The following is a 14,784-nucleotide window of genomic DNA, read 5'->3' as shown; positions in this document are numbered from 1 at the left end:
ATCTCCAGCAGGAAACATTTCCTCAAAAGTGGAACTTTTTATGAGGCTGAAGTCGCTTCTCATTCATCAGCTTCTTGTTCGAATTTTTCCGTTCCACCTTAAATGGTGCAGCAGTTACATTCTGGCACCTCAGGCACCATTTAAGGTGGAACGGAAAAATTCGAACAAGAAGCTGATGAATGAGAAGCGACTTCAGCTTCACGACTTTCACGTGTTTGACAGTCCATTCATCTCCAAATTATCGATGATCATCTTAAGTCTTTCTCTTTGCCGTTTCGTTAGCTACTAGCTAGGCTAGACTGTTGTCTGTGTTGCTATGGTGACCAGCAGTCTGCGCTGATCTTCAGGGTTAAAGGGTGAATTAGCAGTTCTACATTAACTCCAGAGTTTAAGACCATTTATTGTTAAACTGTGTTGAACGATCAGCAGAGCTTTATTTTACTGTAATGTTGAACATCGCTGGACTGTCCTGTTAGCCTGTTTGCCAAAGTGGTTGTTAAACAAAGAACAAAAAAAAAACCAAGCTGGGTGTTTCTCCTTTCTTTATTCCACTACTCTGTAAAAGGTTAATCCAGTCTCGAGTTAAAACTAATCCTTAATCAAACCTAATGATCTGATCTGATCTGAACTGAATCGTGATGAAATTTGACTTGTTTCCTACAGAACTGTAACTGAATCGTTCAGGTCAGAGGTTTACGCCCCTAACGCTCAGAGAAGCAGGACGAGGAGGGTTCTGTCATTTACAGGTCTCAAAGCTGCACCTTCTCCCCACAGTGCGGCTGCCGCACTGGCGGTTTCCATGGAAACGACCCCTGAGGCAGCACACCTGAGCAAAGCGGTCAGACCTTAGAGTGGGACAGGAGTGGAGAGGTGGCGCTGTGTTTATGAATGAGGAGGCAGGGGGGGAGCCGGGGGTGCGCTCACTGTAAAAGAACAGCCAATTAAAAACACAGACGTGTCAAGATCAAAGATACAACAGGAGGCGACAACTTCACCCTAAATCCTACTATAAACCTGAGAGAGAGAGAGAGAGAGAGAGAGAGAGAGAGAGGGACTACAGAGAGACAGAGAGAGGGACTACAGAGAGACAGAGCGAGAGACTACAGAGAGAGAAAGAGAGAGGGACTACAGAGAAAGAGAGACTACAAAGAGAGAGAGAGAGAGAGTGAGAGACTAAAAAGAGAGACAGAGAAAGAGAGAGACAGACAGACACTACAGAGAAAGAGAGAGACTACAAAGAGAGAGAGAGAGAGAGAGAGAGAGAGAGACTACAAAGAGAGAGAGAGAGACCACAAAGAGAGAGAGGGAGAGAAAGAGAGACAGACACTACAAACAGAGAGATAGAACAGAGAGAAAGAGAAAGACATATAAAAGATAAAGAGAACAAAAAGAGAAAAACAAAAGAGAAAGAGTGAGTGAGAAAAAGAAAAGAAAAAAGTGCGAGACAGAGAGAGAGGAAGACAGAAAGAAGAGAGAGATAGAACAGAGCATAGAGAGACAGATGTATAGAGAATGAGAGAAAGAAGAGAAAGAAAGACAGAAAAAGAGAGAGAACGCAAAAGACAAAGAGAGAAACAGAGAGAGAGAGACTACAAAGAGAGAGAGAGAGAGAGAGGGAAAGAGAGAGAGAGAAACTACAGAGAGAGAGAGAGAGAGAGAGATAGAGAAACTACAAAGAGAGAAAGAGAGAGAGAGAGACTACAAAGAGAGAGGGAGAGAGAGAGAGAGAGAGAGAAACTACAAAGAGAGAGAGAGAGAGAGAGAGAGAGAGAGAAACTACAAAGAGAAAGAGAGAGAGAGAGACTACAAAGAGAGAGGGAGAGGGAGAGAGAGAGAGAGAGAGAGAGAGAGAGAGAAACTACAAAGAGAGAAAGAGAGAGAGAGAGACTACAAAGAGAGAGAGAGAAAGAGAGAGAGAAAGAGAGAGAGAAAGAGAGAGAGAGGTCTTTAAGGTAAATTTAATTCAGATCCAGAAACATTAAGCTGACGTACTGTCCGCTCATGTCAATCATTCTAGTGTCTCTGATTTTCTGCCTTGTCCCTTCGAGAGTCGAACTCGTAGCCCGAATTTAAATCAAATTTCCAGCTCAAACGAAGTGAGACGAGTACCTGCCAAAACACACAGCTGTACGATCTCCATATAAAAGCACTGTCAATAGAACAGGAAGAACAGGACATCAGCCTCAGGTCATCAAGCCCAGTAGCAAGCCTTGGCTAGAGGGGGATAAAGCACCCCCCCAGCACTGGGCTGTGGAGCAGTGGAACTGGGTTCTCTGGAGTGACTGAGCTCCAATACCTTTGATCCAGAACTGATCATCCAACATCAGTACCTGACTTCACACGTGCTCTGGATGCAATCAAATCCTCACAGCAATGTTACAACATCTAGTGTAAAGCCTTCCCAGAGAGGTAGAGGCTGCTAATGCAGCAAAGGAGGAACAAACTCCCTGTTAATACCCTTCAATTCAGAACGAATTTGGACAAGCGAGTGTCTACAAAACTTTTACAGTGTACGTCAGTTTTTCCGACGCACGGTTTTCGGAAAATCATTTTTCCCATAGGAAACGAATGGTGGAACATTCAAGTCCAGCTGCCACTAGTGATGTCACAGAGTACACACAGACTCACACGTTCACAGCCTAACGCACCGCAATAACAGCACAAATAATGAATTTAAGGTGGCACTGCATTTAAAGTAGCACTGAATTTAAGGTGACAGTAAATTTAAGGTATCATTAAATTAAGGTTGCAATAAATTTAAGGTCGCAGTAGATTCAAGGTAGCACTGATTTTAAGGTGGCAATTTTAAGGTAGCACTGAATTTAACGTGGCAGTAAATTTAAGGTGGCACTACATTTAAGGTGGCACTGGATTTAAAGAAGCGGTGGACTTAAGCTACTAGTGTATGTAACAGCATAGCAACCATCTACCAACACCTTAGCAACAACCTGGGGCAGCTAGCAACACCTTACCCACCACCTTGGATACCATAGCAATCGCCTAGCAACAACTTAGCAACAATTTGGCAACCATCAACAGTCTTCATTTTCATTATAACAAAATTAGCTGGATTTTTCAAGCCAATCTGAAGTTCGTTCATGATCTTTCCCTCTCTAACCTTCACATCATAACCACTCAGAAACACAGTCTAACAAAAGGAATGAACACAATCATCACTGATGTAGGGGTGGTGGTAGGGGTGGGCAATACGACTGTATTTTATCGTTATCGTGATAAACTGTGCCACAATATTCTTTTCTGAGCATATCTTGGTCAGTACGTACAGAACACTGACTACGTTTTATGAGCATAATTAAGCCTGTTTAATCTGATTTACAGCAGCACAGTTTGTAAAACAATGAACAAAGTTAGTTTATCATTATTATTATTTTTATTGTTATTATTATTATTATTAATAGTAGTAATAGTAGCACTAGGGGCACCACAGGTTCTACTGCTTGTTTAAACTAATTAAATCTCAGCATAAGTAAATATTGTGATGCATATCGTGTAACGTGAAAATGTATTTAAATATCGTAATACAACATTTTTGCTGTATCGTCCACCAATAATGACTTCTTGGCCTATTTAGCTGCTTTCCCTCCATATGGTACGGCCCAACTCGACTCAACTCCACACGCTTTCGGTACCAGCTACTCAGTTTTCCACTGCAGATATAGTACCTCCTCAATGTACCTGGTCGTCATAGCAACACCACATATAGCTGCTGTGATGTGAAGGAGACAAATTTTGTTCAGAGGACGCTGAGGGCAGCAAGACAAAAGACTGCTGAACTAAAAACACAGGAGAGTTTGGGAAAAACGACACCAGAATTCAGACAAGGAGACGACTCTGGTGCTCAAAGGCGACACAGGAGGGTAGCTAACATTAGCATACCTGTGACTCCAGAGCTGCATGCGGCTCTTTTACTGCCCTGTTGCGGCTTCACAGCAGAATCAGATTTGTAGGTAAAAATAAAATAATCCTCCTTTACAGTAAAATAAAGCTCTGCTGATCGTTCAACACAGTTTAACAATAAATGGTCTTAAACTCTGGAGTTAATGTAGAACTGCTGATTCACCCTTTAACCCTAAGGGTTGGTGCGCAGACTGCTGGTCACCATCGCAACACAGACAACAGTCCCGTCTAGCTAGTAGCTACGTTTAATCTGCAATGAGAAACTGTCAAACACTAAAAAGTCGTGAAGTTGAAGTCAGTTTCTCGTTCGCCGGCTTCTTGTTCCAATTCTCCCGTTCCACCTTAAATGGTGCAGCAGTTACATTCTGGCACCTCAGGCACCATTTAAGATTCGAAAAAGAAGCTGGCGAACGAGAAGCGACTTCAGCCTTGGAAAAAGTCGAACGCTGTGAGACATTTTACAAGAAACTGTTCTACTTTTTCAATAAAGTTTCCTGCCAGAGATGCGAGAAAAGTGGCTATAGCTGAGCTAAAGCTTAAAGCAGAGCAAAGTAAGTCTGCGTTTTCATTTATATTATATTTCTTATCCTACACTAGCACATCAGCACATACTGAGACATATTTACAGCCAAGATGGTAAAATGGACATAAAATGTTGTGGCTCCCAAGGTGGTTTGATTTTTGTTGAAAGGACAAAATGGCTCTTCTTAACATTTGGGTTGTGACCCCTGGATTAGGGGGATAGTGACGATTCTCTCCAACTAGCAGTCTGCAGTTTTTCAACATCACTTTCAGGTATCGGCTCAGCTTACTTGGAACCTCGACTGATATTTATACCAAAAATAGTAGCAGGTACCAGTTTTGCCTAATGGAAAACCAAAAAAGGTGCCGATTCAAGCCAAGTCGGTACCATGCAGTGGAAAAGTGGCTACTGTGCACTAAACTGACTGTCTAATAACTGCAAGCTGAGCTGGCAGTGCTGCTTCAGTAACTTACACAGTACTGTGCAAAAGTCAGAGACCACCTTTGTTTATTTAATTTACAGTCAAAACAGACATTTAGTACAAGTTATTCATCTTTCAGGAGATCTTTCTGAGGAGATTGGATGAAAGATAATCCACTTACTTAAGGAAGGAGAAAGTCGAATGAAAATAAGCGAAACAAAACAGGAGTTTCCAAAAATGAACTTCAGAACTGATTAAAAGCTGCAGAGAAAATGGGGCTCCTAACAACCACCTGGAAGACCTGGGAGACCCCAAAACTGCCCCCATCAGATAAACAGCACTTAAAGCTTTCATCTTTGAGAGACAGGAGAAAATTAAGCTGCTTCAGATCTGAAAACATCCACAGGTGTTTCTGTCCATCCTTCCACTGTGAGAAGACGACTCAGCGCTGTGGGTCTGAAAGGATGTGTAGCTGATCAAGAAGAACCTCACTGAGAAAAGGAGACGGACACATCAAACAAAGAAGGTGAACAATGGACTGACCACCCCAGAGTCCAGACCTCAACACCACTGAATGGGTTTGATTACTGTGGATTACTACTTACTGAAAGTGAGTCTCCTGAAAAAGAACGGAAGCTGTAATAAAGGTGAAGAGTGGTCAGATTCAGTAATGAGGCCTCTGTGTAATTTTCAGTTAAACATGTTTTCATACCTTGGCCATTTTCAGTGGTAACTGCATGAATGAATGGTGGTCTCTGACCTCTGCACAGCGCTGTATGTCGAGCCAAATGTTATAAGGCTGTTATAAGCAGTCCTGGCTGTTGGGTCAGCTATGGCCTTGACCATGGTAGTTCCATGTGGACCAAGAAAGCCCATCTAGCCAGGGAAAGCATCCAGGTCTATTGCAATACATTTCTCATTGACTTCTCATTGACATAGCCATGGAAACACAGTGATCTGGACAGCAGCCTGTCTGTGACAGGGTCCAGTACAATGTGCTGGAGGTTTTAAAGCTTAAACCTGCTCACCTGGGTTCGAATCTCCTGCAGGGATGAAGGTGAGAGGCTACAACCAAGCAGGATCTTCTTCTTCTTCTTCCTTAAGGCTCAGCTGCTGGTCCTGAACAGGTCTCATACAGGTTTTAATGACGGATTCAACGCGTCCAAATAGGCAGCCTCGCTCAATTCAACAGCCAGACGCGCAACGGAGCGTGGACGAGCCCGTAAAGCCAGCAGCGCTGCTGTTCTCTTCGCTCCCTGCGCTTCTGCTGCCTTTCTGCAGTGTGATTAGAGGCTCCGCCCACCGCTCGGCTCTTAAAGGGGCACCGCTCCGGCGGGCCCCACCAGAGGCGCTGCTGCAGCGCTGCTCCGCGCCGGCGCCCGCTTTAAGAACGGCTAAAGTCTGGGATTATCACAAAATAAGGCAGCAGATCTGATTAGACAGAATTAAGACATTTATTAAAGCATTATTCTTGCAATTATTTAAATAATAAAGCTATAAACAGACGAAAAAATGTTTGTAAAAAATAGTTTGTGAATATGGCACCTTTACAAGCGCTAACTGACCACAAACTGCAAATATGATAATTGTAGGTTACAGCTGTAAGCAGCTGTTGTCAATTCATGACTAAATTATGCGAATTTTTACGCTGATAGTAAAAAAAAAAAAGGCTGGAGGAAAACGTACTCGATGTGTACCACCTGGTGGTGGAACCGTGTAACTGCACTTGGAGCCATGATCAGCTTTTTACGCCTTTAAAGGACACTCCGACCAAATTGAGAAATTTAAAGGTTGAAATTCCAGCTTTTTTTCCAAAATGTGTGCATAATTCAGTCACTGAGATGTACACAAAGTTATTCAGAGTGGTCTGATGTGAAATGGTTCGTTGTAGAGATTTCTTTACAGCGGTGATGAATTTAACCAGGGGGTTGTGACGTCTACAACATTTAGCTATATGTAATGTTGATCATGGTAAAATAGTGTTAAATCTAAAAACAGGAAGTTGTACTGGGCACTACTCTGCCTTGTAACACCTTACATGTATCCCTCCACCATTAATGGATTTTAAAAGTAGAATGTAGCCCAAAAGTCGATCTCAAAACTATCGTAAAACAGTGTCTCAGACATCAAGCAGCATATATATATATAAAACCATTTTATGTAGTAACTTTCTGTGAGGGAGCTTTTAGAGGTGGACGTCTGGTTCCTATCACCACCACTGTGAACAATTCTGACTCTGTAAGGTTCTCTAGAACAGAGCATTTCACACCAAACCACTCTGAATGACTTAGTTTACATCTTAACCATCTAACTATGCAGGAATTCTGAAAAACGGGTGGGGTTTCCCTTTTAAACTGCTTTGGGTCGATTTTTAAGGGTTATTTTTTGTTAGCTGGTCAAAGCAGAGGGAAGGCAGATAGGTAAACGTTTTAGCTACTGTTACTGCTGGGAAGTTGAATATCTTATTGTAGTCGTGTAACAGTCTTTAAATCATCACTACAAAGGACAGAAACGACAGAAATGACCCGTAAAATGAGGAGAACGACAAGCTAAAAGTAGCGGTGGGTAATCCAGGTCCAAAAAGTAAAAACCCTCCCCAGGATTTTGTCCCAACTGCCTGAACACCTTTGCTGCTGGTTTGAGCAAATTAGAGAAGTCAAGCAGTTGCAACAAAATCCTGGAGAGGGTTTTTTACTTTCTGGACCTGGATTACCCGCCTCTAGCTAAATGCTAAAGTTAGCAAGGTAGCTAGCTACTATCGAGCTAACGTTAGTTAGATAGCTACGTTACTTCAGTTTGGCTCAATTTTTTTGACTGAAAGTGTAAAAAACTCGTCTTCAACATCCATTTTGTGCTGAATAAGTAAAGAATCACTGTTTTCTTTACCTTTTGTGTGTCAGCTGAGGTAAATGTTACACTAAAGCTAGTTTAGTTGTATTTATTAACCTGTAGCTCAGTGGCTAGGCTATTTGCGTAATGCATGCTGGGTATTGTAGTGAAAAACATTAGTAAACGAAAAAATGAAAACAATACAAAATTTGTCAAACTAGGGAAATAATGCTGTCATACAGAATAACACGAAATGCTACAAATAAACGTTAGCTTTAGTCCAGAGTGCCTCTTTTTGTAACACTTCTTAGACTTTTTTGCATTTTTATTTTTTGTAACAGCTAAATATTTTGGCATGTTTTCATATTTCCTGCAGGTCACTAGATTTTTTTTTTTAAAAGTAGAGCCTTATTTGAGATTTTATTCACGTTTTTTAGAGATACTGGATTTTTCATAGTAGCAAGCATGAGCTGATCTTCGTCACGTTAAACGTAGCCTGTTTTATTTACTTATATACACCGGTCAGACATAACATTATGACACCTCCTTGTTTCTACACTCATTGTCCATTTTATCAGCTCCACTTACTATATAGGTGCACTTTGTAGTTCTACAGTTACAGACTGTAGTCCATCTGTTTCTCTGCATACTTTGTTAGCCCCCTTTTACCCTGTTCTTCAGTGGTCAGGACCCCCATGGACCCTCACAGAGCAGGTACTATTTGGGTGGTGGATCATTCTCAGCACTGCAGTAACACTGACGTGGTGGTGGTGTGTTTGTGTTGTGCTGGTCTGAGTGGATCAGAAACAACAGTGCTGCTGGAGTTTTGTTATGTCTGATCGGTGTATAGTCAAGCAATGTCAGTCAAGATTAAAATCCTCTAATAAAATCTTTCAAATTCATCCCACAGAGTAAAAGAGAATCTGCATAAAAACTCCACAAAACTGACTCATTTTGTACCACCATTCAACATCTAGTCATTCTTTATTATTCTCAATTATGTGAGTAACAAATTATTTACAATTGTCGCTTCACAGAAAACATTTGGGTAAAGAGAGAGAGAGAGAGAGAGTCAGAGAGATAGAGATAAAGAGAGAGACAGAGAGAGAGACATTTGCCCATATCTTGAGGTGAGAGGAAGCCCTCGGGAGGAGGGCCGCTGGTTCATGCTGCTTTGGCTGTTCAGTAAACTTGTTTATCATCACAGAGATGGACGAGAGAGGAATGCACACGATGCAGCGAGACAGAGGAGAGGATTACCAGGCCAAGTGGTCATCAGCGCTGAAAGAAAAACGTCTCAGGTCAGTTCTCACATCTCCATCTACAGTTTCGTATAGAAACATCTCCATCTTGTGGAGGTTAACTAATAGCATTTACCCAGCAGTCTCCACTTCTACCAGACCTCTTAAAGGGGCTCTCTGGCCACAATGAAAACTGAGACCACCACTACATCTGTCGTAAACATGTCTACTCGCCTCCTGCGGTGGAGCCGCAGTAGTGCTGAGACTGATTTTCCTGGATTAAAGACTGAACCCCTTCTGATGATGCACCTTGAAGGTGTGAGGAGCTTTTTAATAAAGGGCAGATACATAAGACAGGCTGTTTGTTCGCTGTTGTATTTATTAGCCTCTAAATCAGTGGATTTCTTTACTGCTATGGGGTGGAGGAGGGGGGGGGATTCCCAATGACTGTATTGTGTATTTGCATTATGCATGCTGGGAATTGTAGTAAGTGGACATTATTGGGTGACAAAGCATACAAATCGTGAATTCTTTCGAAGCTGAGGCTGAGAGATGCAATGCTGAACTACAGAATATTACATATCATGAAAAATAACATATTAAATGTTTTAGGCTGGAATCAAACCTGTACAACTGATTTCAGCTGTTTGGTGCAAACCTGAAAGGTATCTTGTTTTTTTTTTCTTAATATGTGAGTAAATAAGTCGTCTGTTGAAAAAAAGTACTTAAATAAGTGCTCAAGATTTAACTAGGTTTATTGGCTAAGTTACCCATTATTAACCCAACAGCATGTTAGTCAGTAGTGTAACTAGGATCGTATGAATCATTGCTGCCCCCACACTAATATTACTTTGAATAAATAAAAAAATGACTATGTAATTCACTCTTGTTAGGTCTCAATCAAGTCGATGGCCTGCCAGTCCTCCCACGATCATCTAATATTAACCTGAATGTTTACATTTGACTCCCTTTTTAAGATGTTAGAATTATAAATAATGAATATTTGATGTTGCAGGTTGTGAAGGATTTGTTACCATGGTTACCAGGGATGAGCAGCATTATGACTATGAGGGTTCACGGAAGCGAACTGGTGAGTTTTTAAGTTCAGAAATCAGATCTCTGTGTGAGTCATGGGTGTCAGTCTCTATATGAGGGGCCTAATAAAGATTTTATGGGGGTCTGGTCACCCTGGGCCCCAGTGAGGTTGCCCCCCTCCAGTTGCTTACTCCACTGACATTAGCTTGCGTGAACTAAATTAGCTAGCAGGCTCTCAAAATAGAACAGCTTTAGGTTTAGAAAGTAGCTTGTGCTTATATAATAAGATAATTAGCTTTACAGCCGTTGAGGCCATGTCCCAAAATATTCAGCCTTTATCGGCTCTGGAAGCTGACCATTAATGAAGGATAGTGGAAATCTAACACAACCTGTGCTTCAACAGTTGAGCTACAGTCTCTAACTGTACACCAGCTAGGTGGAGCTACAAGAGAGGGGTTTCCAATAAAGTGGCCGGTGAGTAGATTATTAAAGGCAAGACATGTCATTATTGTAGATGTTCTGCCATCGCTTACCGTGGTCTTACGTCCTGTTCATCGTCACCAAATAGGAGCTCCGCCACCGCCGCCTCAGGAGAGGATCTCTTCCCGTATCTGAGAGAGAATGATGGATTTTATTAAATAACAACATATTAAAAATCCTGATTTTTTTTTCAGTACTGTTCTTATAAACCCAAACGCAACATGAAATAGTCCTTTTATAAGGCCCATATACTGGCTGCTGTTGCTAGGCTACAGGTGAATAAGGTGGAGTGATGCTTAAAAGGGAATTCGATCAATTTTTCAAACTTTCCACATAATTCAACCATTAAGATGTGAACAAAGTCATTCAGAGTGGCTGGACGTGACGTGAAATGTGCCATTCTTGAGAAATGAATCAGAATTGTTCACTATGATGTTGATAGGAACCAGACGTCCACCTCTAAAAGCTCCCTCACCAAAAGTTATTACATGAAATGGTTATGAATTCACTGTCTGATGTCTAAAACATAACCTAAATGTTTTATGGCAGTTTTGGGCTAAAACATTTTTTAAAAACATTCATGGTGGAGGGATACATGCAGGGTGTTATGAGGCAAAGTAGTCCCTAAAGAAAACTTATTTTTTTCAGATTTTCCGCTATTTTACCGTCATGAACACTACATATAAAACCTCCGAAGACTCGTGTAGCTTTACTGGTCGTTTTGGAACTAAATGGAAAATTCAGTACACTGGGGCAGTCGTGGGCTGGAGGTTAGGAAACCCAGCCTTGTGATCGGAAGGTCGCTGGTTCGATCCTCCGAGCCGACAGTATGTGACTGAAGTGCCCTTGAGCAAAACCCCCAACTGCTCCCCAGGCGCTGTGGATAGGGCTGCCCACCACTCTGGGTAAGTGTGCTCACTGCCCCCTAGTGTGTGTCTTCACTAGTGTGTATGTGGTGTTTCACTGCACGGATGGGTTAAATGCGGAGGAGAAACTTCCCCGTTGTGGGACTAATAAGGGTCACTTAATCTTAATATTTGTGTTGTAGTCATGGTGACCCCTGGTTCCTATCACCACCACTGTAAAGAAATCTGAGTGTCTACAATCAACCATTTCACACCAAACGACTCTGTATGCATCTCAGTTGAACTATGCAGATATTTTGAAAAGATTTTGGAATGACCCTTTAAAGGTTTTAAGAAAGTGGTTATAGAGGTCGATTGTGGGCAGTTAAATCTAGTTTCTGTTTCAACCAAACAGTGTTGTTTTGAAGGATCTCATTCATTTTACTTACAGAAAACCCTCCAAGTTAAACCAACGCAAAGCTCCATACGAATTGTTTCACTTACTTTTTAAATACGCTGCCAGTTCTGTTTTTTACAGTGTGGGATAATAATAAACTAAAAAGATCCACACAAATCCTCTGTGACCTTTCAGAATAACAAAGCCCTCAGCGCTGCAGTGAATCTGTAATTAACTCAGAGCGTAGCTGTGAGTGTTATTTTCTCCTGCAGTGTAAATAACAGGTTCGTCTCTGTGGAAAGCTGACAGGTCAAACCCCCTTAATAACAAACCCACCACTTCACACCGTTCAGCGGGCAGACGTTCTAACTGTAGAGCGAGCACACGGCCTGACCGCACTCAGGACCGACTCTGGACGTTTGAGGGCCTTAAATGACATCCTGCTCTGGGTCTCTCACTTTTCTCAATCAGATTATTTTGTATATTTAATCAAACACAGGAGACAAAGATTCTTGAAACCACTAAATGTGCACATAAAAGAAATAAATAAATAATAAACAAACAGTACAAAACAAATAGATTGGTGTGTGTTTAAGTGGTATGACTATATCATAAAGAAATATTGAGAACACTGTAGAATATCAAGAATAAAATGCTTATAAAATTAATTTTTAGAATGAAGTTCAAATAAAATCTATACCTACAAGTTCTAGTAAAATTAACATCCAGAATGAAGCTCTAATAAATTCATTTTCAGAATAAAGTTGTAATAAATTTTAAACCCAGATTTTTTTAAATAAAATTAAAATCCAGAAAAAAAGTTCTATTAAAGTTAAAATCCAAGAAGAAATTCAAATAAATTTAATATGCAGAAAAAAGTTCTAATAAAGATAATATCCATTAAGAAATTCTAAAAAAAATAAATAAAATAAATATCTAGAAAAAGCTCTAATAAAGTTAATATGGAGGAAGAAATGCTAATAAAATTCAAATAAAATTAATATCCAGAAAAAAAAGTTCTAATAAAGTTAATATCCAGATTCAATTCAAATAAAATTCTAATAAATAATATCCAGAACGGAGCTCTAATAAATTAATTTTCAGAATTAAGTTGTAATAAAATTAATATCCAGAATGAAGGTCTAATAAGATTAATAAAATTAATATCCATGATGGCTCATATTTCAGAAAGGTGGTCAAATCTCATGGCAGACAACAAAAAATGAGTGTAAATGAAAATGACCATCAGTATTTTTTTTAATTTAACTTTAACTGAAACAGTGATTAAATATTATATTATAATCATCATAATGTTTACATCTGCATTGTATTAGTAAGCACTGTACATAAAATAACAAAATAATATGACGAAGGAATTTTAAACTTATGAACAGTAGTATAACTTGTGCTTCCGCCCACTGTCCACTTAATGACCTCCCACTTACAGAGGCTATGTTTTGGTCAGGAACCAAAAGGAAAGTGATGATTAGGTCGGGAGGAAATGGAAGTCCAGGATCAGAAATCAAGAGTTTTATTACAAACAATAAACTTATCTTTGGTTATCCTTGATGATAATAAATGTGTGGTGTAATTTTATATGAATGATTTCTCACTGAAAGGAATTTAATAAAAAGTTATTTTTGTTTGTAGAGACTTTCTTTAAAGGAAAAAAAAACCTTTACACTCATCGGAAAAATGTAAATGTCATTCATTACATAACTATGTAATAATTATGTAATAACCTGGAATATCACAACATTAGTCCATCATTCTGAAGGGGATGCTTCAGTGGCATCTTACCATTGTTACTGTAATATAATATTATGACTGTCACAGATAAAGAGTGTTATTTTTATTGTTTATATTACTGTGTAAATACCTCCTCCAGTTCATGCACTTTCAAATCAATGAAAATGAATCAAATTGAATTGAATCGTGGTGAAAATTGGGATTGAATGATGAACCGAATCATTCCCAAAAGAATCAGAATCACACTGAATCAAGATTCACATCCCTGAAAATGAATGGCATGCAAACTGAACGTGCAGCTGAAGGGCAGTAACGACTGACCTCTGCCGTGTGATGAGGTTGATGTAGTGCCGCAGGGCCGTGTGGTATTTGGCCATCTCCTCCGGACCCACGTCTCCTGCTGGAGGTTCAGGTTTGGGGGGGATAAGCTTCAGCCAGGCTGCTTAGGCACACCAGGACACACAGCAGAAGAGCCAGGAGTGCCGTCCAGGATCGCATTGAGCTGGCCATCTGAGGGGTCAAGCAGAAAAAATCCTTTAACAAACTCGATTTAAAAACACCAGCTATGTGGATCGCTTACATGAAGAACGAGGAGAGGAGTCTGAGAACACAATCGAGACATGCATCATGACAAATTAATTACAGTTATTATACAGTTATTAATGTTTTCACCCCTTAAACTGACAGCACTGAGCACAACATACTACACTCTTAAAAAGATGGTTCTTTAAGGGTTCTTTAGTAAAGAGAAGGGCTGTTTGTAGAACCATGAGATTCTCAGACTGATGGGCAATAGTACATTCTTAAAAAGATGGTTCTATAAGGGTTCTTTAGTAAAGGGAATGGTTCTTTTTAGAACCAAAAGTTTCTCAGATTGATGGGGAACAGTACACTCTTAAAAAGATGGTTCTTTAAGGGTTCTTTAGTAAAGGGAATGGTTCTTTTTAGAACCATGATATTCTCAGATTGATGGGCAATAGTACACTCTTAAAAAGATGGTTCTTTAAGGGTTCTTTAGTAAAGGGAATGGTTCTTTTTAGAACCATGATATTCTCAGATTGATGGGCAATAGTACATTCTTAAAAAGATGGTTCTTAAAGGGTTCTTTAGTAAAGGGAATGGTTCTTTTTAGAACCATGATATTCTCAGATTGATGGGGAACATGTTACTATGTCAAGCTTGTAACAATAGAAGAACCCTTTTTTGGTGCTACATAGAACTGTTTTCAAAAAAGTTCTATATAGAACCATATACATCACGTTCTCCATCAATCTGAAGAACAACTTTATCTTGCAAAGAACCATTTAAGCATTAGATGGTTCTATATAGAACTCATGGTTCTGAAT

General features: G+C 40.1%; 2 protein-coding genes across 3 annotated transcripts in view; both read right to left on the bottom strand.

Moving 5' to 3' along the window:
- mpp2b (membrane protein, palmitoylated 2b (MAGUK p55 subfamily member 2)) overlaps nucleotides 1–6,113 on the bottom strand; it is a 73,800-nt gene extending 67,687 nt beyond the window's left edge. For both annotated transcript variants that reach the window (XM_036573202.1, XM_036573203.1), the window contains exon 1: nucleotides 5,891–6,113. The gene's annotated coding sequence lies outside the window, so the exon portion shown is untranslated. The remainder of the gene's footprint in view (nucleotides 1–5,890) is intronic.
- A 2,527-nt stretch (nucleotides 6,114–8,640) lies between these two features.
- Nucleotides 8,641–13,948, bottom strand: pyyb (peptide YYb). The gene is given in 4 exon segments (XM_036573197.1): nucleotides 8,641–8,972; nucleotides 10,501–10,578; nucleotides 13,760–13,860; nucleotides 13,862–13,948. Coding segments are annotated over 4 exon segments (291 nt in total). The 3' UTR covers nucleotides 8,641–8,947.
- Nucleotides 13,949–14,784: the final 836 nt, after the last annotated feature.

Source organism: Colossoma macropomum, unplaced genomic scaffold (assembly GCF_904425465.1).
Source record: "Colossoma macropomum unplaced genomic scaffold, Colossoma_macropomum, whole genome shotgun sequence".
Lineage (NCBI taxonomy): Eukaryota > Metazoa > Chordata > Actinopteri > Characiformes > Serrasalmidae > Colossoma > Colossoma macropomum.
This window is presented reverse-complemented; position numbering and strand designations above follow the sequence as displayed.